Consider the following 24,658-nt stretch of genomic DNA (forward strand, 5'->3'; position numbering starts at 1 on the left):
TACAGCGAACAGTATCTTTTAATATAATATGTACAATAAGTTATATAATTGAGTTACTTATGCAAATCATTTCTTCGCTTGATGTAATTATTTACATAATTCTCATATCCTTTACACCCTGTTAAAACATCCCAACTAGCAGATGCTTACACATTGCCTGTAAAAATAAAGGGGGGAGTGTAGAAAATAAATACATCTTTATATGTGAGCAAACATAGTTGAGAAAGATATGCTTAATTCAAGTTCATTTGGTAAGATCATATATTTTTTTTAACTTACGTCACAAAATATAAAATATCATCGATAGAAATTTGATAAAGATGTACATAGAAGTGTAAAGATTTAAGTACACCTAACTATTGAGGCATTTTACAACATGTGTCGTATCACACCAATAATCCACATTTTTCATTAGATAATGGCAAAGTTCACTTCGAGTTCAAAAATGTTAAATCATTTTAAGCATTAATTTGGAGAACTCATTTGTTATTTGAATAATTTTCAGATCTTACTGGGTGCCACATAACGATTGCCGCATTTTGAGCATGATCAGCTTACCCTTCCACAGCACATGAGAGCACCACAAGTTTTTAGTTGAATTTGTGTTGTAAATTTGAGAAACTATTTTTGAAGACGGTTGACAGTTTTAATAGGTGAAAATAGTGTCATTTTTATATGAAAACAAACTAATAGTATGTTCTTCCTGCAAGGGGATTTATGCAACTATATATGTACTTTAAAAGCAGACTAGTCAGAACTAGCATACATATTTGTTTACGGGCCAGCTGAAGAACACCTCCAGGTGCGGGAGTTTCTCGCTATATTGAAGACCCATTGGTGGCCTTCTGCTGTTGTCTGCTCTATGGACGGTTTGTTGTCACTTTGACACATTCCGCATTTCCATTCTCAATTTTATCATATTTCGTTTGAGTTTAATGTCAAATCTGAGATGATGATATGGAATATTCTCAATACCTTAAGCTGACTTCCGGTTTGAATATATTTGACATTAAGGTTGCAAAACAGTCAATATTTTATCAGGATTCCAGGTTAAGCTAAATGTTAAGTCAACTTGGCGTAACAAGGAGGATTTTACCACAGTATTTATAAAAAAACGTCCGTTCAGACAAGATATAATTATTTAAAAATGAAAAAATCAATTTCACAAATTCTAATCTGTTATATAATCAAACAAGAAGTACATGACTATTTGATCATTACTCCTTTCATGAGGGAATTAACAAAGAAAAGCACTTTCGTTAATCCGATCACGACTAGTCTTGACATTTAAATAGAATATGATAAGTAAGGATAATCCCAGATGAGGTCCTAATGTCTTGATTTATTCTCTCACCCTTTTAATCCTGATCAGGTCTGCACTTCACAAAAATATTACGACTAAACTTGATTTTACTGAATTGTTGTTGACTTACAATCAATTTAAGTATTATTCTTTTTTGTGTGAATTCGCTAAATATAAATACAAGAATATAATACAAGGATTAGTCAAAAACCAAAAAAAATCTTACATATCACATGCGTTTCTCTAATGAAAATAAAAAGTAATAAATTATACGAAATCTATTAAATTAAGCAGTTGGTATTCCCTTAGACTTTATTTAATTACGTATCTGTTGTAGAATAACACACTGTAAAGATTATTATATAATGTAGTCACGAGTTTCTTATCATAACCAAAGTTGTCGTTGATCAATGCAAATATGAACAAGTATACACTGTGGACAGGTAAATAGTCAATTGAATTTATAATTCATGTATTCAGTTGTTTGCACCAAAGTTTTACAATTCATTTTCATAAATTTATTTCAACGGAAAAAATTAAGATTTTATACCACCTGCTTTTAAAGTACTGAAAAAGGTCAGTTTTATTCTACTCCATACGGGAAATCTATAATCAGAAGTAGAGTATAAATAAAGCAGGCGTTAGACATATATAAGTAAATAAGAAAACAAACTTATAATACAAACATATAGTACAGACTTCAGTAGTCTTCTGAAATTTGAAATTAGCGGTCGATTTTTATTCGATATTCGATATTGAATAATCAACATTCTGTCGACAGCACATGTACATGTAGCAGCCGGTTCGATACTCATAATGTCTCATTTAAAAACAATAATTACTGAATATTTAAAAGACTTCTAAAACGATAACCACGTTAAAAAAGTAGAAATACTGAAAAAAGGTATAAATCTTTTTGTGATTTGTTATTGTCCTCACAATAACCCCTTACGTGCATAGAACACGATTGGAACTTTATAGTTTATCAATAGAACTCGATACAGATAAACCAAAATAATAGTTTATAATTACTTCATTACGCCTAAATTATAAAGATGAAAACACAAACAATTTGTTAACACTTGAAACATACTTAATTATAAGAAAATGTAATGGACATGTTCAATTCGAAGCGCCGCTACACTCCAAATATATTGCAAAAGGTACCAGAGACCACTAACAGTGAGACCTTCCCGATTGTTCAATCTCTATAAAATCTGAGCTACAGTAAGGCGGCTAGGTATAGATAGTGTACAACGAAACAGATATCTTTGAACATTTTCTTTTTTAATTTGTACGGTGCGGTCTTATTTCCATTTTGATATTATAAATATAGCGAAAAACAACATTAGGGACCGATGACAAGATTGAATGATTAGGATACTAGTCTAGACATTGCCATGGGTTCATTCCTGAATTTTCGACAATTATTAATTTCAAAATGACACTTTTTTTGGAGTGTTTTTCATAAATATATCTATATCTATCAGACCAGATCATTTATGCCTTTCTGGTAGACTTTTAGATTAGACAGTTGGATTTCCCGTTTCAATGTTTTTACACTAGTAATTTTTTATGACCCTGTATAGCTTGCTGTAGAGTGGAAACCACGGCTGCGTGTTGTAGACCGTACTTAGACCTACAATGGTTTACTTTTACAAATTGTGACTGGGATGTAGAGTTGTGTCATGCCACATCTTCTTATATTTATTTTGCATTATATTCTCAATATTAAACTGGCAAATTGAGTCATCCGTACAAATCTTTTACATTTTACTACGTAGAGTGTACAAATGTACGTTCGTGTTGTTTTTTTCTTGTTTTTTTGTGTATTAATAAGATTATCATGTTTCATAAGTGCATCAACGTTTGCATTTTATTGATTCAGATATATAAATATTATAAATACATTTGTGATTTACATAAGGAATTATTTTCAAGACCAACGAGAATCGACGATGAAAGGTTTATAAAACGAGTTCATTCCTTTCAACCATTACTATCACTATGTATTAATTATTACATCAAATTGTGATTACATCTAACTTAGAAAATTTGAAATACGAAACGGCTGTTAACTCACGTATACATGCCTTCTGAGTTGAACATTTGTTTTACAGGCAAACACTTATAATGTTTTTTTTTTCAAAACAGTGTTGTTGGTATTTCATGTAAACACAACTTTTGGATGTGAGGACATAGAAAACCAGGTTTGTTCTCAACTAATTCAGAAGTATCCAGGGTTTTGCAGCGACACCTGTCTGTCAACATTATGTCAACGAAGTTGTGGACTCTGTCGTAGGTAGATTTGATGTTTACGTATTTGCAAGATGAAATAAAAATGTGTATTAAAAGTGAATCAAGAAATGTAGATAATTTGGTATAGTCATACGATAAATATGCCTTAATGATTCTGGCCATGACATTTTGGGGAGAATTGGTCTCAGGCAAAGGTGAGTTCGAAATGTTTTCAAATTGCCTTTAATTGATTCAGACATCAGGCTCGTGCTTGGTAATTTCGCAATTAGAAAATATCAGACATATTTATAGAATTCATAAAGTTTCAACTTTCCTAGGTAAAGTTAATTCAAAACACATTTTGCTTTTTTCTAAGGCTCTGTTTTGCAATTAATATGTCTTTCACTTTAAAAACTGTTAACTTGAATGATTTCAAATGAGCTTATAAACCGTCTTGAAATCGATAAGTTCTGTAAATTTTCTTTTCGTTTGTACATACACATTTTTACGGAAGCGTATTAGCGCCACACATTTTTTTTTTTTTATTTTTCTTCCTATGTTTGCGTTTTAACGCAAACCTTTGCGTTATAACGCAAACATTTGCGTTATAACGCAAACCTTTGCGATATAACGCAAACCTTTGCGATATAACGCAAACCTTTGCGTTACAACGCAAACCTTTGCGTTATAACGCAAACATCTTTCTTTCAATTATTCATTAAGTTTTGTATATATGTCCGTCTGTCATTCATTTCGGATGTGATTTACTAGTAGATAAAAAAAGAAACATACATACAAGGCCAAATCATTATAATAAGTATGCATAGGAATAATGGAATAATTGAAGTGCAATTATACATAAATTAAGACTGATTTGTGCATCAGAAAAGTATATAATTTAACAAGAAAATAGATATAGTATATAGTCATATTAAAATTGAAAGATCAAAAATAATGTCATACAATTGTGAAACCTCCAAGTCAAATAGACAAAATGATCTTTCTGCTTTAAAATGAATTATTAATAAGGAAACATTTTTTTTAAATCTCAGAATATGATCAAGATTCTTTGATAGAAAGTCATTGAATTTTCATTTCAATATAATGAAGTATTTTTAAGATGCTTGGGTAGCAATTTGAATAGAGAGAACATAATTTTATTAATGAAACATCTTCATTCTATACATTAATTGCCAAAGGGTAGCTTGTTTGAATGTAACCTACTTTACACAGTTCTCAAACGAGAGCTTACTTTGGAAGTATATTTATATTCGGTTTTAGCTATATTAGCAGGGTTGATTTTTTTCTTAGGTATAACCTCAATTTACTCAATTTTCTTTGTAATATATATACTAGTAGTAACTTGGATATCGTTTTTGGGGACCTTATAGTTTGTTGTTTAGTGTGAGCCAATGCTCCGTGTTGAAGACCGTAATTCGGCCTATGATGGTTTACTTTTACGAATAGTGACTTAGATGGAGAGTTTTCTTATTGGCACTCATACCACATCTTCTTATATTATTATGCTCATTATTAGTCATTGATATGATCTAATTATTCAAGTAGTTTACTTTGCAATTACTACAAAGGTGATAAATTTTATTATATCCAGCCTCCTCCATTAATAACTACTGTTTCCTTTGAATCTTAAATAAGAAATAAGATAAAACAAATGTTTGCGTTATATCGCAAAGGTTTGCGTTATAACGCAAAGGTTTGCGTTATATCGCAAAGGTTTGCGTTATAACGCAAAGGTTTGCGTTATAACGCAAAAGGTTTGCGTTATAACGCAAAGATTTGCGTTACAACGCAAAGGTTTGCGTTATAACGCAAAGGTTTGCGTTATAACGCAAAGATTTGCGTTACAACGCAAAGGTTTGCGTTATAACGCAAAGGTTTGCGTTATAACGCAGAGGTTTGCGTTATATCGCAAAGGTTTGCGTTATAACGCAAATGTTTGCGTTATAACGCAAAGGTTTGCGTTATAACGCAAACATAAGAAGAAAAATAAAAAAAAAAATGTGTGGCGCTAATACGCTTCCGTACATTTTAATAGATGTCTTGGTTATTTGTGACATTGGATTATGGTCTAATTGATATATCCCCATTATAGTCTTGCAAGTCGTCTGGGTAAATACCCTAACTATAACCCTACGATTCCAGAAATGGGTGCATGAAAAAAAAAAAGTAGGCGCAAATAATTAAGTAAAACTAACTGTTCAGTAGAAATAAAACAAAAATGAATAATGATGATATCTACAAAGGAACAACTATTTCAGCTACTAATTGTTACGAGTGTCATGAGGTCGATAATCCCAAGAATTGTACAAACATGGTAGAATGTCCATCAAAAGACCATGTAAGTGTTAAATATTCATTTTCCGAAAAGATTGGTACGCAGTTAGTTAATAGGAATTTTGAAAATAATATGATGTATAATTAACCTGAATAAAAATTAAAAAAATAAAAATAATAATAAAGTGTCCTAGTAACTTTATATGCTATGCTAAGACTTGTGTGTGTGTTAATATATATCTCTACTCTAATCTGGTCACTCTGGCTATATCACGGAGACCAGATTTTGTTGTTAGAGAAAGACGGAGTAACCGGAGAGAACGCCCGACCTCCTGTAGGAAAACTGACATTTTGTCAACTCAAATTTGAGCCAAACGCACCTTACATGAGCGACATTCGAACTCACCGCAGCATAGTTTATTTACATGCTAGTAATCAATGTAAATACACTACTGAGACAATAGACCACTTTCGAGTTCATCCGTCACCGGCAAAAACTCGTCAATTATACACGCCTTTATGACGTTATTTACCAGTTAGAGGGGCTCGCCTGTATCCCTGCACTATTTACGTTCATCAAGCGTCTTAGTGATCGTCTTTGTGCAGGATAAACTAGAAATAATGGTTGCTCTGTAGGTACTTACTGACATTTCCCTAATGACAGCAGTGTTGATTGTCAATTTTGAGAATTCAATTTGCCGAATAATTCGTACAATATAGAATTATAGTTTTCCAACCACTCGCTCAACATTGGAAGGAAGTGACGACGCCCCTAAACGCACAAATGACGATGATAAAGGCGCGTATAATTGACGAGTTTTTTCCGGTGACGGATGAACTCGAAAGTGGTCTAAAATCAGGGCCCCAAAAAAGTAATTCGTAATTGAATAACAATAGAACGTTAAACAAAACAAAACAAAAATAGATTCTGTATTATAATAACTTGTTTGCCTCTTTTAGGATAAAAAAAAATGAAGATAACACGCTAAATAATAGCATGCGTCCGAAGCGCTTTTGGGGGTTTACCTTCACCAGGAACGCACAAAGCAGACTACTAAATAATTTTTTTTTACACATTTGTTAATAATACTATTCACTGGAATGTATGCTTTTAAGACAGTACAATATATGTTCACTATAAGAATTTTTGTTTGTAGTATTGTTTTACCACGCAGTCTTTTGCTGACGATTTCAGAGAAATATATAAACTAGGATGTGCTACAAAAAATGTAAGTATAATAATACTAACGGTAACTTTAGTCTTTTGTTGTTTTTTGTTGTTAATTTTGTTTGTTTTTGATTTCACTGTCATTGGCGCCCATCCAAAAACATTGTTATTTTTTAAATGCAAAACTTTTTTTAGATCTGAATCACGGTGTTATGTTAGTTCTGATAACATACGCTGATCAGGATATTTATTTGTTTGCTCTGACGGCAAAAAAGAAAGCCAAACGTAAATAATTCAGTAAAATACATCGCTGTTTTTAATCAGTGCTACTTGGCAATATGGAAGTGGAAAAGGGTAACAGCACAAATCCTAAATTTTTTTCCAATGCGAACAAAAGCATCAAGCTAACTGCTTGTATCGGACGCTTTTGATACGATAGAATCTTCTATGTATGATTTATGATCGAATGAACAAATATTTGTATCTAATTTCATAAAAGTTATCTTTGACTTTTTAACATTTCAGCTTTGTGCCGGCTACTTTGGTGATAATGTCAAACGCAGTCTCAAAGTTAATGCTGCATGCTGTCATGAAGATAGATGTAATAATTTGACACCTGAGGCGATTGAATATGTAAAACATAATCACCAAATGATCACAACACAACCATCAAGTACGTTTTACTCTAAGGAACCCTTCATAATACAATTCAAACAGTCAGCACTTCTGTATTAACATGAATGATCATTGAAATGGCCGTTCTCATAAATTCTTTGTTTACAAAAAAATGTTGTTGTTGAAATTATTTTTTTTTATCCCAGGCACAGATTATCTTAGCTGTATATGGGAAAAATAGTTTTGGAATTTTTGGTCCTCAATGCTCTTTAATTTGGATCTTTATTAGACCTTTAAATTATTCTGATTCGAGCATTACGGATGAGTTGTGTAGACAATCTGGTGTAATCTTGGTATCTATGATGAGTTTATATTACAAAGAAACTGCAACGCTATATATATATTTATAAGTGTAACATAAATACAAAAATTACGAACACTTTTACATTTTATAAGCAAACTTAGGCCCATACTGCATAGTCAGCTATGAAAGGCTCCGAAATGACAAACGTAAAACAAATGGCATTAAAAGTAATGCGCGAATTCAAAAACAAATATGCAACACAGGCACATGCAAAATGTGGCAGGGTTAAATATGTATTTCATTAGATAGTTCAGGTTACTCTAATGACTAATACTATTCATCCAATAAAATTCGCAAATGCTGCAGACAATAATGATCTTTTAAAATCTGCTTTTAATTCATTATCATTTAGTTAAATTTCACAGACGGTAACTGTTGAATACATTTAAATTTCTTATTTTCCTCTCTTACACCTGCATGTCCTTTACACTTTTATTCTATTTAAATCCCCATTGAAAGGCCTCTGACAGACTGATTGAACATAAAATCACTGTTATGCAATAGCCAACCACAAACAATTTTAAGGTAAATGATTCAGTAGTATTACCAACAAAAGTATTGAGGTGGTCCACGCTGTTATGAAAATGATTCTACGTTTTTATCTTTTTCTAACGTAGATGAAACAACTATCTCACCATTGATCAACGACTGTGGTAATATTGATGACAGTATATGTACACGTATAATACAGTTAAACCCAGATTTCTGTCAGAATGATACATGTGCTGCTTCGAAGTTATGTCCCTTGATGTGTAAAAGTTGTTGTAAGTAATAAAGTAGTGTTCAATTAAGAAATAATTCCTTCATGTCATGCTCTATGCTCATTTTATCATGGGTAGGCATTATATTTGTCGATATTTTACACTGAGCGTTAGCGAGGTATAAAATGTGGTCAAATATAATGCCTACCCATGTTAAAATGAGCAGACATTTGTATTCAGATATCGCAGATCAAATTTATTCGTTCATTGTGTAATCATACGTTTTTTGATTGAGTTAAGTCTGCCAATTGATATTTTATCGTATGTTTTTATATGTTGTGATGTTATGCTATTGTTTCAGAAAAAGGGAGAAGGTTTGGGCCCATTAAAACGTTTAATCCCGCTGCAAATGTTTGCACCTGTCCTAAGTCAGGAATCTGATGTACAGTAGTTGTCGTTTGTTTATGTAATATATACGTGTTTCTCGTTTCTCGTTTTGTTTATATAGATTAGACCGTTGGTTTTCCCGTTTGAATGGTTTTACACTAGTTATTTTGGGGCCCTTTATAGCTTGTTGTTCGGTGTGAGCCAAGGCTCCGTGTTGAAGGCCGTACTTTAACCTATAATGGTAATTTTTGAATTGTTGTTTGGATGGAGAGTTGTCTCATTGGCACTCACACCACATCTTCCTATATCTATAGAGCATGACATGAAGGGATTATTTCGATTCTAATGGGACAAATACAGTGTTTGTATAGGTCGAAGCGTGCGAATTTACTGTAAAAATGTTTGGCTGTTCCCGTTTCCTTCCTAAGGATTCTGTGCATTGCAGTTCATATTTGATAAGGTTAAAAACTACAAGCAGGGTAAATATAAAAGTTATGTTGTTTCATAAAAATATATAATAAAAGTTTATGTTAGCTGCTTAAATGTATATATTTTAAGGGATAACGATGGAAATAAATTTTATATAAACAGTAAGTTCGTGCGCATGTGTCAAACATATTTTGTGGCATGGCTTTGTTTACAAAGCGTAATAAGGACGTCATATTAGAATATAGATTCAGCACAATACTGCAAGTGTAGAAATATGTTAAATTCAAAACAAGATCCATCATACTTTTATACTCTTAATGGTGCGTGCTAAACGGAGAAGCAACAAACAAAAAAATAAGTTTTTTAATTGAGGCGTCTGGAAATCGGAACCAAGATAAAAAAAAGTGGCTTTTGCATGTTGAACGTAGAGATCTATCTAAGCTATAGCTTACATTAGGTGAGAATTCTTGAAACATAAAAAAGAAATAGTCTAAGATTTGTTTTGCAAGCGTTTTATATAGTAACACAGTTTAGTTTTTCCTTAATAAGATAGTTACTGTAGTTAAGTTAGACTTAAATAGTGCCATGAATTGAATATCCAAAACTGTTTTTGTCTTTGATAAAGAGGGCTGTTGGAAACACGAAGTTTCGTAAAATTCAAGCAATAATTGTATATATGCCAAAACATCTTTGACTCTTCTGTTTAAGAAAAAAAAGCGATTCGCAAGTGGGTCCTTTCAAAACAATTCGAGCCTAATGTTTTTCACGTTAAATATATATTTTTTGTTTCCTTCCATTGCAGTTAGATGTAATAGTTGTAATGACATAGAACATATTGATGACTGCAAGGCGACCACCTCATGTAGCGGGGGCATGGTAAGCTCCCTTAAACGAAGTGACAGTTTTTTCAGTGCGATGTCTTTGATCCAAGGTTATTTCGAATAAGAAAAAGTTTAATTAAATTATCGATCTTTAAGGCAAATTCAAAAAAGGGAAATTCATAAAAATTATTAAACAATATATATCAACCGACGATACAATTGAAAAACAGCTGCTAAATCCTGACTTGGCACATGTAAGTACCAACAAAAGGTTTTAGTTATACCCTGCTTTTTAGCTAGCTAAACTCTAAATGGTAATTACTTCCCAAAACAGTTATGCATATACAAATTTTGAAAAACACAATAGTTCAAACTAAAGTACTTTGAAATATACAAGAACAGGATACAGACCATAATTACAACGGTCAACGTATCGTTGAGATACATGCAACCAACATAGCTAATTATTGACACTAAGGAACATAAATTAATGGACTGGCTGTGTTTTACCGTGCAAAGCTCTTCATGGGTAGTCAAGGTCTTTAAAAACACCCTTATTATTTCTCCATTCTTACAATCACGCCCTAGCTTCAGTAACCTCATTTGACTATGTGGGATGTATAAATACACAGGTCCAATCGGAATGTGGTTTGAAGATCGGATCTGGTGTAGATATCCCATGAAGTGACGAATGTGTATTTTAAAGAACCGTTGCAACATACATCTAAAGGGTCCACCGCTGGCCTTTTGCAATAAGTCTAAACATATGAAAAATTGTGTGTACGACCTTTCAAAACCGTTAAATAAGTGTAAAGAACATAAGAAAAGAAAACACAATATACTGCTAACTGATTGTGTTACATGAATGATGCACTTATATTCTTTAAAGTATTGTATGATCGTTCAAATTTAAATAATTGGGTGGTTTTTTTTGCAAAAATAAGACAACATAGTGAATGTAAGTTGAAGTTTAAAAATTATGAATTCTGTGTCTTATCATTATTTTTAAAATAATCTATTTCAGAAATGTTATTCTCTTGAAACATTAAGTTTTGATCTGAGACCGGTATATAGACTTGGATGTATGGATGATCAGGTATGTTGCAATTTTTACTTAATGATTTGCTACCATAGTAAATAGTTATCAAAGGTACCAAACGTCATACGCCAGACGCGCGTTTCGTCTACATAAGACTCATCAGTGACTTTCAGATAAAATAATTATAAAGCCAAATAAGTACAAAGTTGAAGAGCTTTAAGGACCAAAAAGTCCAAAAAGTTGTGCCAAATACGACTGAGGTAATCTATGCCTGGGATTAGAAAATCCTTAGTATTTCGAAAAATTCATACTTTTGGAAACAGGAAATTTGTAAAAATGACCATATAATTGATATTCATGTCAACACCGAAGTGCAGACTACTGGGCTGCTACGAAAGACATGTAAGCTTAACATCAGTGGTATGTAAGATATGTGAATCCGTTATTAGAGACAATATTATGAAGTTTATTCTCACGATCAATCTTTTTACTAGTAGTCATTATGGCTTCCGTCCCGGTAGATCATGTGTTACTCAACTCCTAGAGGTTTTGGATGAGTGGTTAGAATTAATTGATAGTGGTTTTCCACTGGACTCGATTTTCCTTGATTTGTCCAAGGCGTTTGATACCGTGTCACATCAGCGTTTATTTTTGAAACTTAAAAAACTTGGAATAAAGGGCTGTATTTTGAATTGGACAAAAAGTTTTCTATCTTGGCGTAAGCAATGTGTTCGTATAAATAATACAACATCACATGGTCAGACGTGGTGAGTGGTGTACCTCAGGGAAGTGTTTTAGGACCAGTTCTTTTCTTAACATTTATAAATGACCTTCCTGATGTAGAAGAGGGCATAGTGAAAGTTTTTGCTGATGATTGTAAAGTTTATTATAAAGTCTCGTCAGATTATGAGCGATGTAAGTTACAGGAAAATTTGGACAGATTATGTGAATGGTCAGATATGTGGAAATTAAAACTTAATGCTGCTAAATGTAAAGTATTGCATATTAATCCTGACAATGACCTGCAATATCGTTAAAAAATGTATACCATGTTGGATGAATCCAGAAATTTTATTGCATTATCAACAGTGAACGAAGAAAAGAATCTTGGAGTAACTTTCGAGTCTAATTTGAAATTTGAAAAACATATAAGTGATATTTATAACAAAGCGCAGAGAGTGTTATCTCTTATTCATCATTCTTTTGATTACATGGATCAAGATATGTTTTTTGCTATTTATAAATCAATATGGCGTTCGCTGTTAGAATATGCGAAATGTGTCTGGTAACCGTATCTTAAAAAAGACATTTACAAACTGGAATCTGTACAAAGCATCTTCGCTAGCCAAGGGTTACGATCCACTCCCGCTCTCTTCACCCTTGGCGGATTGAGATAATATTTCGGAGACACAAGGTAAGGATTGTTATTGGTTGCAGTAGATACTCGCTGCATCCAATCAAAAAGCGCCTATAACATGATCACGTGTAAATGTTGAAAGTGTTTGTAAACAATTGCCACGTGTTTATTGTGCAACAAGTCTTTACATCACTAAACATAGGACTATATTTAGTGACAACTTGAATGTTTTTAATCAACTAATAGAAGTTTCTGTGTATGTTTCATGCACAAATGCATGAATATTGACATATATTTTCATTTCCGGCTTTACCAAGTGGTTAGAATCTAGACGCTACCGTGTTTTTATCTCCAAATTGAAGAGTTCAAGTGCTACCGTTGGTCAAGAATAGTTTATTCGGAATGGGCGTGACTTTAAACTTCCGATAGATGATAGATGATATCTGAATCTAAAATGTCTTCCCCAAGGAGATCACACAGAGAAAAAATCTCTCCATATAGATATACACCAAGTCTAGCAGTTGCAAAGCACAAAGAACGACAAAAAAACAGGGAACGTTTGCAACTATCTAGTCAATTTACTCCAAATAGATTAAATCAAGGGAAATCAACAGTGACCAATTACTCACTAAATCCAACCAAAGCAGCCCAAAAGATGATTGATGCTACTGAACAGCTCAATGTACAGGCTGAATTCAAAAGAGGAACCCTTGTTATGAAATTCTCTCCTGCTGCGTTTCTGATGTTTCATAAACATACTCTTGCTTTCTATGAAAAATCAAGTAGTTTAACAGCTATATCTCATTTCAAAAGGGACAAAAACAATCTCATAGTTGAAGAATAACTCAGTATTAAACCAATCACTAATGATAAGGTTGGTAGGAGACAAGCTTACAGAATCAATTTATACAAAACTGCATTCTCTGTTGAAGCAAATGGTAGAGAGATTAAGGACTTTATTAAGAATGACCTACATGAAATTTTAGGTACATTACCATCTGTAGAATTATTAAACAATATGAACACAGCCATACAGGATTCATGTAAATCTTTCTTGTCTGATCAGGACTCTAACAATTGGATACAATCCGACAAAATTTCTTCCCATTCTGCAATTGTACCTACATCCAGTAAAGATGAAAAAGATCCACTCTTGACCAATTTAAACAGAACTCAAAATTCGGCATCAATTGAGACAATACATGCAATAGTAGAAACAGATTCTACCCAATCTCACAAAAATTGTGCTAGTTGCTCTGAGAACATAATCGACTTCGACTTTATCATGTGTATTACTTGCGAAGAAAAGTTCCATTCTCAATGTCAAAACATAACTTCTGATCAATACAAATCTATGAGTATTGATGAATTGGAACAATTCAAATGCACACAGTGTAATTTGCTATTAAATGACCTATCCATCTCAGAAATACAAACAGATGCTGGAAACATGATTCAATTTACTCATTCCTCATGCTCCCCAGATACTTTGGTGAAAACAGTTCAGATAAACAGAAAACTTGAAAAATCACCAAAATCCGACCCTTATTGTGGGATTTCCAATGACGTGCAACGAGACCATTCAGACAAACAAGTTCATACTGCTCAACAACAATTAACTAATATAGGAGCTCTTAGAAACAACTCTTCTCCAATTTTGCAGACAGATAATAACTCAATAAAACAACCTAAACAACCTGGACCAAAGAAACAGAAGATACTGAAGCAAGATGATTTAAAATCCAAACTCGCCGTAGCAGAAGCACATATTGCTGCTCTAGAGAACACCATACTAGATTATAATAACTTAATCAGAAACATGAAACTGACTCAGCTCGGTCAAAATGACTACCACCAAAATGGACCTGACTTTCATAGTTTTACACAGACCCCATCATCAAACAGTCCTAACTGTTCGAATTGTCACTGTTCACAAGTAGATAACAGAATCAGAGACCTTGAGCGTGAAATGTCAAATTTGAGACTACAACACCTTGAAAATCAATTCTTCATGCTTAAGCAACAAAGTCAAAACATAGTCAACCTGCAAGGCACAGCACATATGAACCAACAAGGCCCTGTACATACATTACACTCTCAACATGTACAACCTTCTCCAACTCCAGTGCAAAACCAATGGTTACAACAACCAGTTCATCCTTTATTCCAGCAGACAGTTCCAGCTCCACCACCTTATTTGTTTAGACAACCAAGTAGAACTCATATGGCACCCTCACAAAACATGCCAAATAGTCACATGCAAGCCCAGTATCCACAAATGATATATCCTAGAGCTGCAGTTGCAACACAATTATCTCCATTTGATAGTAATAACAGTATTGCTGTCACTCCATCAATTCATCCTCATTCTCAAATTTTCCACATGTCCTCTACTCAAGGAAAGGTACAGACAGACACATCTAGTAATAAAATTGTCCCAGAGTTTATCACAAAGTCTTACGTTTCTAATGACACAAGTAACAGTTCATCAGGAGATAGTAATAACAGTTTTGCTGTCAATCCATCTACTCATCTTCATTCTCAAATTCACCATAGGTCATCTACTCAAGGAAAGGTACAGATAAACACATCTACTAATAAAGATGTACCGGAGCATATCATAAATTCTTATTCTTATGTTCCTAATGTCATAAGTAACAGTTCTACAGGAGATAGTAAAAACAGTTTTGCTGTCAGAAAAGGAAATGAAATGAAAGCAAACCTGAATGATTCTTCACAAAGTGGTCATCCTAGAGATTCAGCAAAACCATATGTTGATCCTAAAAATCCTGATCCCAATATCATAACAAATTTCCAAAACTCAAATAGTAAAAACTGTTTTGCTGTTGAACAAAGGAGTGAGACAAGGATATCAGAAAATTGTTCTGCCACAGTAGGATTGCCTCCAAACAAGAATGTTCAACACATCTACAATCCTTTTTTAGACAAAGGTCAAACATTCCTCCTAGATCCAGATATAGCACCCCCTGTGACAAGAATGATATAACTTTAAGAAAATCAAGTCCGCTCCGAATTGTTTCTTTCAACATTAAAGGCTTTAGTTCCAATAAAATCTACTTTGATGAACTTCTTGATAAACATGATATTGTACTGATACAAGAACATTGGCTTTTTAACTATGAAAAAGAATTATTGAAACAACATCATTCAGATTTTATAACTTTCTCGAGACAAATTGATGATAATGAACCCTTATCTCCAATCAGTAGACCAAGAGGCCATGGAGGTATTGCAATTTTGTATAGAAAGTCCATGTCAAATATGTTTTCTCAACTTCCTGATGGAGATAACAGAATACAGGCTATCGAAATTTCAACCACAAAAAACCCAATCTGCCTTATAAATGTATATCTCCCCTCAAGAGGTACCGACAAAGGGCATGATGCTTATAGAGCAGCTTTGGACATCTTAAAAGAATTACTACTGAAATATCAAGGAACTCATTCAATTATTATCGCCGGCGATTTTAATGCTTCATTTCATAGACATTACAAGGACTCCCAAGATGAACTATTTAAAAACTTTTGTAAGGACAATCAAATAGTGCTACCATCTAACTACCCTATAGACCATACGTACCATCAGGGTGATTCAAAATCACAGATAGACTACATTTTAACAAAATCTAGAGAGAATGATGATGAGTCAACTGATTATATGCAGGTGAAAATCCTAAAAGAAGGTCATAACACATCAGACCATTATCCCGTCTCCGCTGATTTTTCTGTTAGTTTACAGACCGCTCAAAAACAACTGAGTGGAGATATTGTGACTAAGATTAATTGGGAAAAGGTTGATAAAACAAGTTATGAACAAAATTTGAAGGAGGAACTAAAAGATAGAAAATATCTGAACATGAGAACACCTTACGGTATTGAACAAGCTACAAACCAGCTAATATCTGGTCTAACTAATGCTTTAAATCTGAGCTATCCCCGTAGGAAATCCAAATTTAGTAGAAAAAAGAAGATCAGCTGGTATCCACAACTTGCTAAAGCTGTAGGTCTGTCAAAAAAGGCATTTTATCTGTGGAAAAAGGTTGGTTAACCTCCGTCGAAAAATAATATTTACAACTTAAAGAGACTAGAGACGAAACGTTCGGTCAGATCGATACAAAGACAACAAACCGCTGACAAAAGAATTAAACTACATGAAGAAATTATGATGGCTTCAGATAGGGACAAGGATCTGTTTTTTCGACTTATTAAAACTCAACGGTCTTCTTCTTCTCATTTCACACACACCCTTAGAACTGAAGAAAAAGAAGCATCAACTCCAAATGAGATAAATAATGTCTTTAAAGAACACTTTGAAAAATTAGCCAAAACCAATTCAAATCCTTTTTTCAACACTGGTCATGATAATCTTGTCAAGCTAGACATGGAAACCATAGTCAACATCTGTGAAAACCAAGAAATAACAATTCAACCTGTTACTTCAACAGAAATCACCAAGCGTATTTCGATATTAAAAAGAAAAAAGGCTGGGGATGTAGAAGGCTTAACTGCAGAACATCTAATTTATGGTGGAACAGAGTTGACTGAATTCCTGGTAACCTTAATTAACAACATATTCTATACAAAGCATGTACCTGAAGACATCAAAAAAGGTCTTCTGACCCCTGTCCACAAAAAAGACAAAGACCCTACTATTCCATCCAATTATAGAGGCATCACAGTCATTTCCATCATTTGTAAGATTTTGGAGCTTTGTATTAGAGCCAGAATTGAGGGTACACTAAATAAACATCAAAACAAGCTTCAGAAAGGCTTCACTAAAGGTGCATCCTCTATTAATATTGCTCTTCTCATCTCTGAAGCAATTAATGAAGCCAAAGATAAAAATGAGTGTCTTATTCTAATAACTCTGGATGCAGAAAAAGCTTTTGACGTGGTAGACCATATACACCTATTTTGGAAATTATATCATCAAGGAATTAATGGAGCTTCATGGTTACTAATTAAGGAACTATATAACAAGACAACTACACAAGTTAAATCTCAAGGATACATCTCAGAAACATTTGTAAATGAGCAGGGAGTCAAACAAGGAGGAATTCTCTCTGCCAATTTTTACAAGGCCTATAATAAAAATACCCTTGATACTCTTGAATCCACAAACATAGGAATTAAAATTGGAACGAATTATGTGGGTTGCCCAACGTGCGCAGATGACATAATGCTATGTGCTGGCTCAGAACATGATGCCTCAACCCAACTCCGCATCATTGAAAACTGTACCAAAAACGATCGGGTAAAGATAAACAACAAAAAAACTGAAATTCTATTGATTAACAAGAAGAATAAAGATATAAATCTTCAACTTTTTAATGAAAAAATAGACGAAAAGCAAAACATCAAACATTTAGGAATTGAAAGGCAAGAGAAAAATAATCCAAATGTAGAGAAAAGAATCTCTGCTGCAAGAGCTACAATGTATTCACTATTAGGTGCTGGATTACATGGAATAAATGGTATAAATCCTCTATTATCTTATAAGCTATGGCGGACTTACGTTATACCAAGAATGCTCTATGGAATTGAAATTCTCAACATTACTAAAACTGATATCCAAAAATTAGAAGCTTTTCAGAAAAAATCATTTAAGCAAATTCTATCTTTACCACAAATAACTGCAGATGCTGCTATCTATATCTTGCTCGGAGCTGAATCCATTGAGCAACTTGTACATAAAGCTGTCATTTCCTTATTTCTTAGAATATCGAAAGATCCCAACTCAATCGAGTGTAAAATTTGAATTAGACAGCTAGCTACAAAAGATGATAAATCAAATAGTTGGTACATAAATGTGGACAAAACTCTCAAATCTTATGATCTTCCATCCGCACATGAGATTATACTAAATCCGGAGAAAAATTGGAAAAGATTGACTCACGATGTCATAGACCAAACCTGGAAAAATAGATGGACCGAAACTGCTAGAAGTAAATCAACGCTCAAATATATGGAAGTTAACAATTGGAACTTTAAAAAACCAAACTTCTGTTGGAGCAGTGTCAGAGATCATAAAAGAGATGTTAGCAAAGGGATAATAAAATCCAGGATACTTACAGGAACTTACAAAACCCAAAGTATTACCAACCGTTTTGACGTTACAAAATCTGCAGAATGCAAATTATGCATGGTAGGACCTGAAGATTATAAACATTTTCTAATCAAGTGTGAAAGTCTGAGTTCTGTGAGAAAAATTCATCACAATAGACTGAAATGCCTACTAGAGGATAATCAAATACCCTATTGCAGTATAATTGATTCTGATGAGGATCTTCCCGAATTCTTGATTGACGTTTCTAGGAACGTACTTATAACTGTGTCTCAGCAGAGAGATTTAGAACGAATCTGCAAAGACTGGATCTATGCATTGCATGCTAAAAGAACCCAACTTTTGGAAAGCAAATGAACAATCAGTTGAGTTCTGGGTTTAACTTGCAAGTGGCTGTCAGTCGTGGGAATGTAACATATAAGAAGTAGTAAACTACTATCTCTATATACTTAATTAAATTCTAGGTGATATAGCTGAGTACTACATAGTTAAACCATAACTAGAGAATATGAATGTTAATTACCCCTGTAAATAATCTTGTAGATCCAAATTGTATTGACAAATTTTACTGTTTTACATAAAACTAATTTTACAAGTTTCTTTTTATTCGTATCCTTTACCATTTTAGATTTTAAATACATATATATATATAATTTAATTATGAAACCATATGCTAGCCCATAAAATTCAACCCATTACTAGTACGGATTAGTAGTTCCTTTCAATTTCCTTTGTTAAGGGGAAGTTAAACAACTGATAAGATATTATTTTTATCCATTTTAAAATTTTAAGATGTATAGTGTACATACAAGTTCCTGTTTTTAACTAATTTTTAGTTATATCCTATTCTAACTCTGTTACTATTATTTTAAATTTTAACTAGTAGATAAGATTTTAAATAACGCAATTTTAAAAATAAACAAAATTTTTAAATGCGGTGACCCTGCAGATAGGGTGGACTTCCTGAAGAAGAAGAAGAAGATGGCGCAACATTGATGTCACAAATGTTGGCTCAATCTGCCAAGGGTGAAGAGAGCGGGAGTGGATCGTAACCCTTGGCTAGCGAAGATGGTACAAAGAAGGGCAACAAAACTGGTAACAAAATATTTGTCATCTTAATTATGAAGACAGGCTACGTTCATTAAGTTTGCCAACCTTGGAATATAGTAGGGATAGGAATGATATAATACAAGTCTACAAAGCGTTGCATGGTATATATGACATCGACTGGATGAGCCTATTTACTTTAGCACCATCTAATAATACTAGAGGTCACTCATTAAAACTTTTAAAAAACAGTGTAAGACTACACATAGACTAAATACTTTTTTAATTAGAGTAGTGGATCAGTGGAATAACCTATCAGATTTAACGGTGACGGCATAGACTATGAATAATTTTAAGTCTGCATTAAATGGCGAAAATTGGAACCCATATAAATTCATATGTTCGTGTTAAGTATTTCAGCTGCGCACACCTAAATAAGTATTTTTGATAACTTTAATATATTATATATAAATATATTATTATGGGATGAGAAATCATATACGACAATCCAAGATGAGGGGTCAGTAGAAGCCTTTGGCTTATGTAACAAGCCGAAGATAAAGGTATAAAGGTATAAGGAATGAAACGTCCACCAGCAGTGGCATAGTAAACGATTCTTGCACTTTCTGAAACAGTGGTGCTGCTTATATGATTGAAAAAACTGAATTGAGGAATTACGATTGTTTGTTAAAAGAACACGTCCTCCAAACGTTAAAGAATGTTGTTAGTCAAGAAATCAAGCATCTTCAGAAGATCAGTGATTTTATTTTACAAAGTACGATTTATTCCTCAGTAAGACCAGATACGTGTTTCAATGACCATTCTTTTTTTTACAAAACAAATCAATACCAACTCTTCCAATTTTTCTTTTAGTTTGGAATGAGGAGTTCTTGTGTAACGTAAAAATATACTTTTAAAGTTAAAAAAATACTTGTATCAGTATTTATTTATTTATTTCATTTGAATTTTGTTTTACATGTTTGCTTTGCGTATTCAAACTTCTTTCTATCTCACGAGCTGAAAAGGGCAAGCATTCTAAATAATTACACAAAGCACTAGCTGTTATGACTCTTGTGTGTTTCAAATACCTTCGCCTAAATATACAATGTATGTCAAGACATTAAACAGTTTAGATCAAGATTATTTGTACAATGGCAAATATAGGATCAGATAAATTAATAACTCACATTTTTGCACTTAATATAAAAATTATATCACCCCATTAATATATTGATATAGCCCCAATAATTTATCAATACCACTGACATTGAAAGGTTCGAAACTTAAATTTGTAATTACTCGTGCTTATTTTTACATGCAAATTAGCCATGACGTTATCAGTTTATTTTCTCTTTTAATGCATGCAAACTATTTTCTCTTTTAATGCATGCAAACTATTTTCTCTTTTAATGCATGCAAACTATTTTCTCTTTTAATGCATGCAAACTATTTTCTCTTTTAATGCATGCAAACTATTTTCTCTTTTAATGCATGCAAACTATTTTCTCTTTTAATGCATGCAAACTATTTTCTCTTTTAATGCATGCAAACTATTTTCTCTTTTAATGCATGCAAACTATTTTGTTTAATTTTTAAGAATTTGAATGTTGTCGATCGATCAGTCGATGGAAAGAGAGAGATAATTTGCATACTGTATATTGCTTTTTTTTTAATTATTATTGTTAAAGCTTTGTCAGAGATTCATGATATCAAGCCCGCAAATATTTGGAAAAAGACAGCAATTACAACTGAAAGGAGGTTGTTGCAGTTCTGACCTATGTAACGACAATGTTGTCATGACAACTACACCAGCTACAACAACAACACAAGTTCCTACAACTGTTGTTACTGGTAAGTTGGTAATAAGTTATAAACATTGAGCAGAAAGAGAGAGGCGAAACATAACAAACGGACATAAAAGTTCAAAGGTTGAAAATAAATTGACACCGCCATGACTAAAAAAGACAAAGAGCAATAGACACACGGTAATACGCAAAACACAACATAGAAAACTAAACACTGAGCAACCTCAACAAAAAAATATGGGTTATTTCAGCAGCTCTTAAAAGGTAAGCATATCAAGCTCTATACGTGACACCCATCTTTTTGCTCATATTAGTAAAATAAATGTCGAATTCGGTAGGTCAGATCGAGGAGAGGGTACGGTATTGTAAAGACATTTCGAATATATTCGCTATTAATCTTTGAAACGGATATTTGATAACGGTGAACCAAATCGTGATTGCGATTGTGAAGATTTTATGGTCCTTATGATATTTGCAAGCAATGGTTTAGTTCGCAAATTATTCAAAATATTGTAAAGACAATAAATTCTACCGTTCTATAGCCGCAGAAGATCCTTACTAAATACCAAGTCAGAATTCAGAAAAAAAATAATCGATTAGTAGCAAAACCATATGTGAATCAATAACCAGACAGCTGGAAAAAGTTTTAAAAAAAAATGTTGTGGAATAGTATTAGCTTTTTTTGGAGTCTTATAACATTTCTTTGTCGTAGGAGTCTTGTAACATCTTTTTTTTCAAGTAAACATTACCAATCGTTGGTAATTTATTTGACGATTGACAGTTATTTTTAAGTGACAACTGAGAGTTTGTTTTAAGTGACTTTTGTTAGTTTGTTTTCTATTTTTTAGTTTGAATATCCCTTTGGAATCTTTTGATTGTCTTTTATCTTAGCTTCTCAATTCCTTAATACATTCAAAGTAACGCTGATGTTTGATTTTATATAAAACATCAAAAGTAATATAGAAAAAATACATTTAAACGAAATGGTTTTTTTTCAATTTTTTCAATTTCAAATTTCGTCACCAAAAGATGGGTTTCGACTTCTTCATGAGATTTTTGCGAATTCTGTTTGTAGGTTGCGGTCACCATTCATCAAGACATTGTCCTTCAGGGTTTCAGCTTTATCATTCGTGCTACCATGTAGGTAAAGAAGCGAAGAGCTGGCTTGATGCAGAGGTAAAAATGAATTGAACAAATAAACAAGTAATAGATTTTCGAAAAAAAGCTAGCCGTCTCTTAGCTGATAAAAGTGGAAAGTGTTCTCGCTTTGTAGATTAATCCATTCAGAACAGCCGTGCATTTTAATCAACAAATTTTACCACACACGTTGTAAGACCGTAGTATATCGTTTAATTTTGTGTGCCAAATAAGGTCCATATCGTACTTATCCTTCAAATCGTGGTTGGAAATGCTTTACATGTTTGTCAAACAATTCATTCTCTCATCATGAAATATCATAAGCATGTTCAAGTTTTCTCATGTTTTGCATTTAAACTGTGGGGGGCCGCCAAAGGTTCTCAACCACTAAATCAAATAATACGAATAATTAGCAGGGAACTTAACCTTGTGGTATGATTTTAATGTTGAATGTTTAAACTTTCATGTTTTCTTCTCGTGCACATGCATGTACTTTACTCTTTTATTTCCATTGGAAGGCCTCTGACAGACTTAGTGAGCGTACAACACTGTTATCGATAGCCGATGACAAACAAGTTTAAAGTAAACGATTCAATATTCCTGTCATCAAAAGTATAACGGTTGTCCAAGCTGTTATGAAAATGCTTCTATATCAACGTGCATCTTTGAACATGAATTTATTTATTTTTTTCAGAGTTACTGCAAGAGTAAATGTACTACACTTGCAGACTTCAGTTCGTTAAGCGATCTGCAACATGTGTTCTCACATGTTCTTTCACAAAAAACAAATTCAACAAGTAAGTATATTTAACCAATACTTACAACTGATCCAGGTTACTCTTGAAAGGAACTAACATAATACGTATTCAGTAAGTACATTAATTATATAAGCGAAGAAAAATAATGCTTGCAAATTGACACGGGTTGTCTTTCGTTTACCGTAGATAAAACCCATTGATATAGCATTTAATTCGTCTAAACTCCCCGGAAAATATCTAAATCTAGGGATGTTCAAAAAGTTAGATTATGTTGACTAGTGTGATATTTTGTGCTGTGTAATAAAATTGGTAAGTCATGGCATCCGTTTTCTTTTTTGTTGAATAAAGGATGAATATGCAATGATTTTATTTGGAAATTGCAGACTTTAGATTTTTATATAGACGAAACGTGTCTTGCGTACTAAATTATAATCCTGGTACTTTTGATAACTACTCATTCCTCTTTCTTCTACCTTAGGTTGTAATTTTGGAATAAATAACATTCTGTCAAAAATCATAAGCTTGTGATTTAGCATTTAGCATGAACATAGTTCTCTTATCTGTGTCATGTTATGTTTATTTTTTCTAAATATTTATTTTAATTACAGCATTGGACTTTTGGACAGATGGTGTCGGATACACAAGTACCTTTAAATATTCTAGACAATATTGGATGTGGTCAACTACAAAACAAAGAATAAGTTCTGAGTTAACTCATCAGGTCCATCACAGTAGTTCTATTGAATGTATAAAGGTGAAAAGGAACTCCCATACAAGCACTGATTTATTGTCTGCGGCAAATTGCCAAACAAAGTTAATTCCATTATGTAAATTGTAATAAATTTGGGATACATTTACTTTTGAAAATTTATTGTTTTTAAATGTGCAAATTGTGATGCAAAATGCAAAAAAATATATTTAAGTAGAGAATATATAACCACTTAATTTCTCTAAGAAGTAAACTTGAGAAAAGAAATCGGAAATGTGTCAAAGAGAAAATATGTTTAAGAAATTTTTTGTTATAATCTGAAGGTTGCAACTGTAATTGGCTTTAATGACCTGTACCAAGTTACAAGTAGCAGTGCATAGGTATTGGTGTGTAGAGCTTAT

The 24,658-nt window shown here is 32.9% G+C and overlaps 1 protein-coding gene across 1 annotated transcript; it reads left to right on the forward strand.

Moving 5' to 3' along the window:
- The first annotated feature begins 1,645 nt into the window (after positions 1–1,645).
- Positions 1,646–24,415, forward strand: LOC134686251 (uncharacterized). Its single transcript, XM_063545923.1, has 12 exons — positions 1,646–1,746; positions 3,458–3,601; positions 5,821–5,900; positions 6,994–7,065; positions 7,530–7,677; positions 8,601–8,747; positions 10,303–10,376; positions 11,346–11,417; positions 21,537–21,699; positions 22,729–22,829; positions 23,485–23,587; positions 24,157–24,415. Exons 1-12 carry the CDS (start codon positions 1,722–1,724, stop codon positions 24,384–24,386), a joined length of 1,359 nt encoding a protein of 452 aa, XP_063401993.1. The 5' UTR covers positions 1,646–1,721; the 3' UTR covers positions 24,387–24,415.
- Positions 24,416–24,658: the final 243 nt, after the last annotated feature.

This window comes from Mytilus trossulus, chromosome 10, assembly GCF_036588685.1.
Source record: "Mytilus trossulus isolate FHL-02 chromosome 10, PNRI_Mtr1.1.1.hap1, whole genome shotgun sequence".
In the NCBI taxonomy this organism is placed as follows: Eukaryota; Metazoa; Mollusca; class Bivalvia; order Mytilida; family Mytilidae; genus Mytilus; species Mytilus trossulus.

Bases quoted from the DNA above. Each gene is read 5' to 3' on its own strand.
- LOC134686251 (XM_063545923.1), top strand. From the start codon at position 1,722: ATGAACAAGTATACACTGTGGACAG. The intron at 22,830-23,484 runs GTAAAAATGAAT...TATTTTTTTCAG, and splicing joins AGAGCTGGCTTGATGCAGAG to AGTTACTGCAAGAGTAAATG. The intron at 23,588-24,156 runs GTAAGTATATTT...TTTTAATTACAG, and splicing joins ACAAAAAACAAATTCAACAA to CATTGGACTTTTGGACAGAT.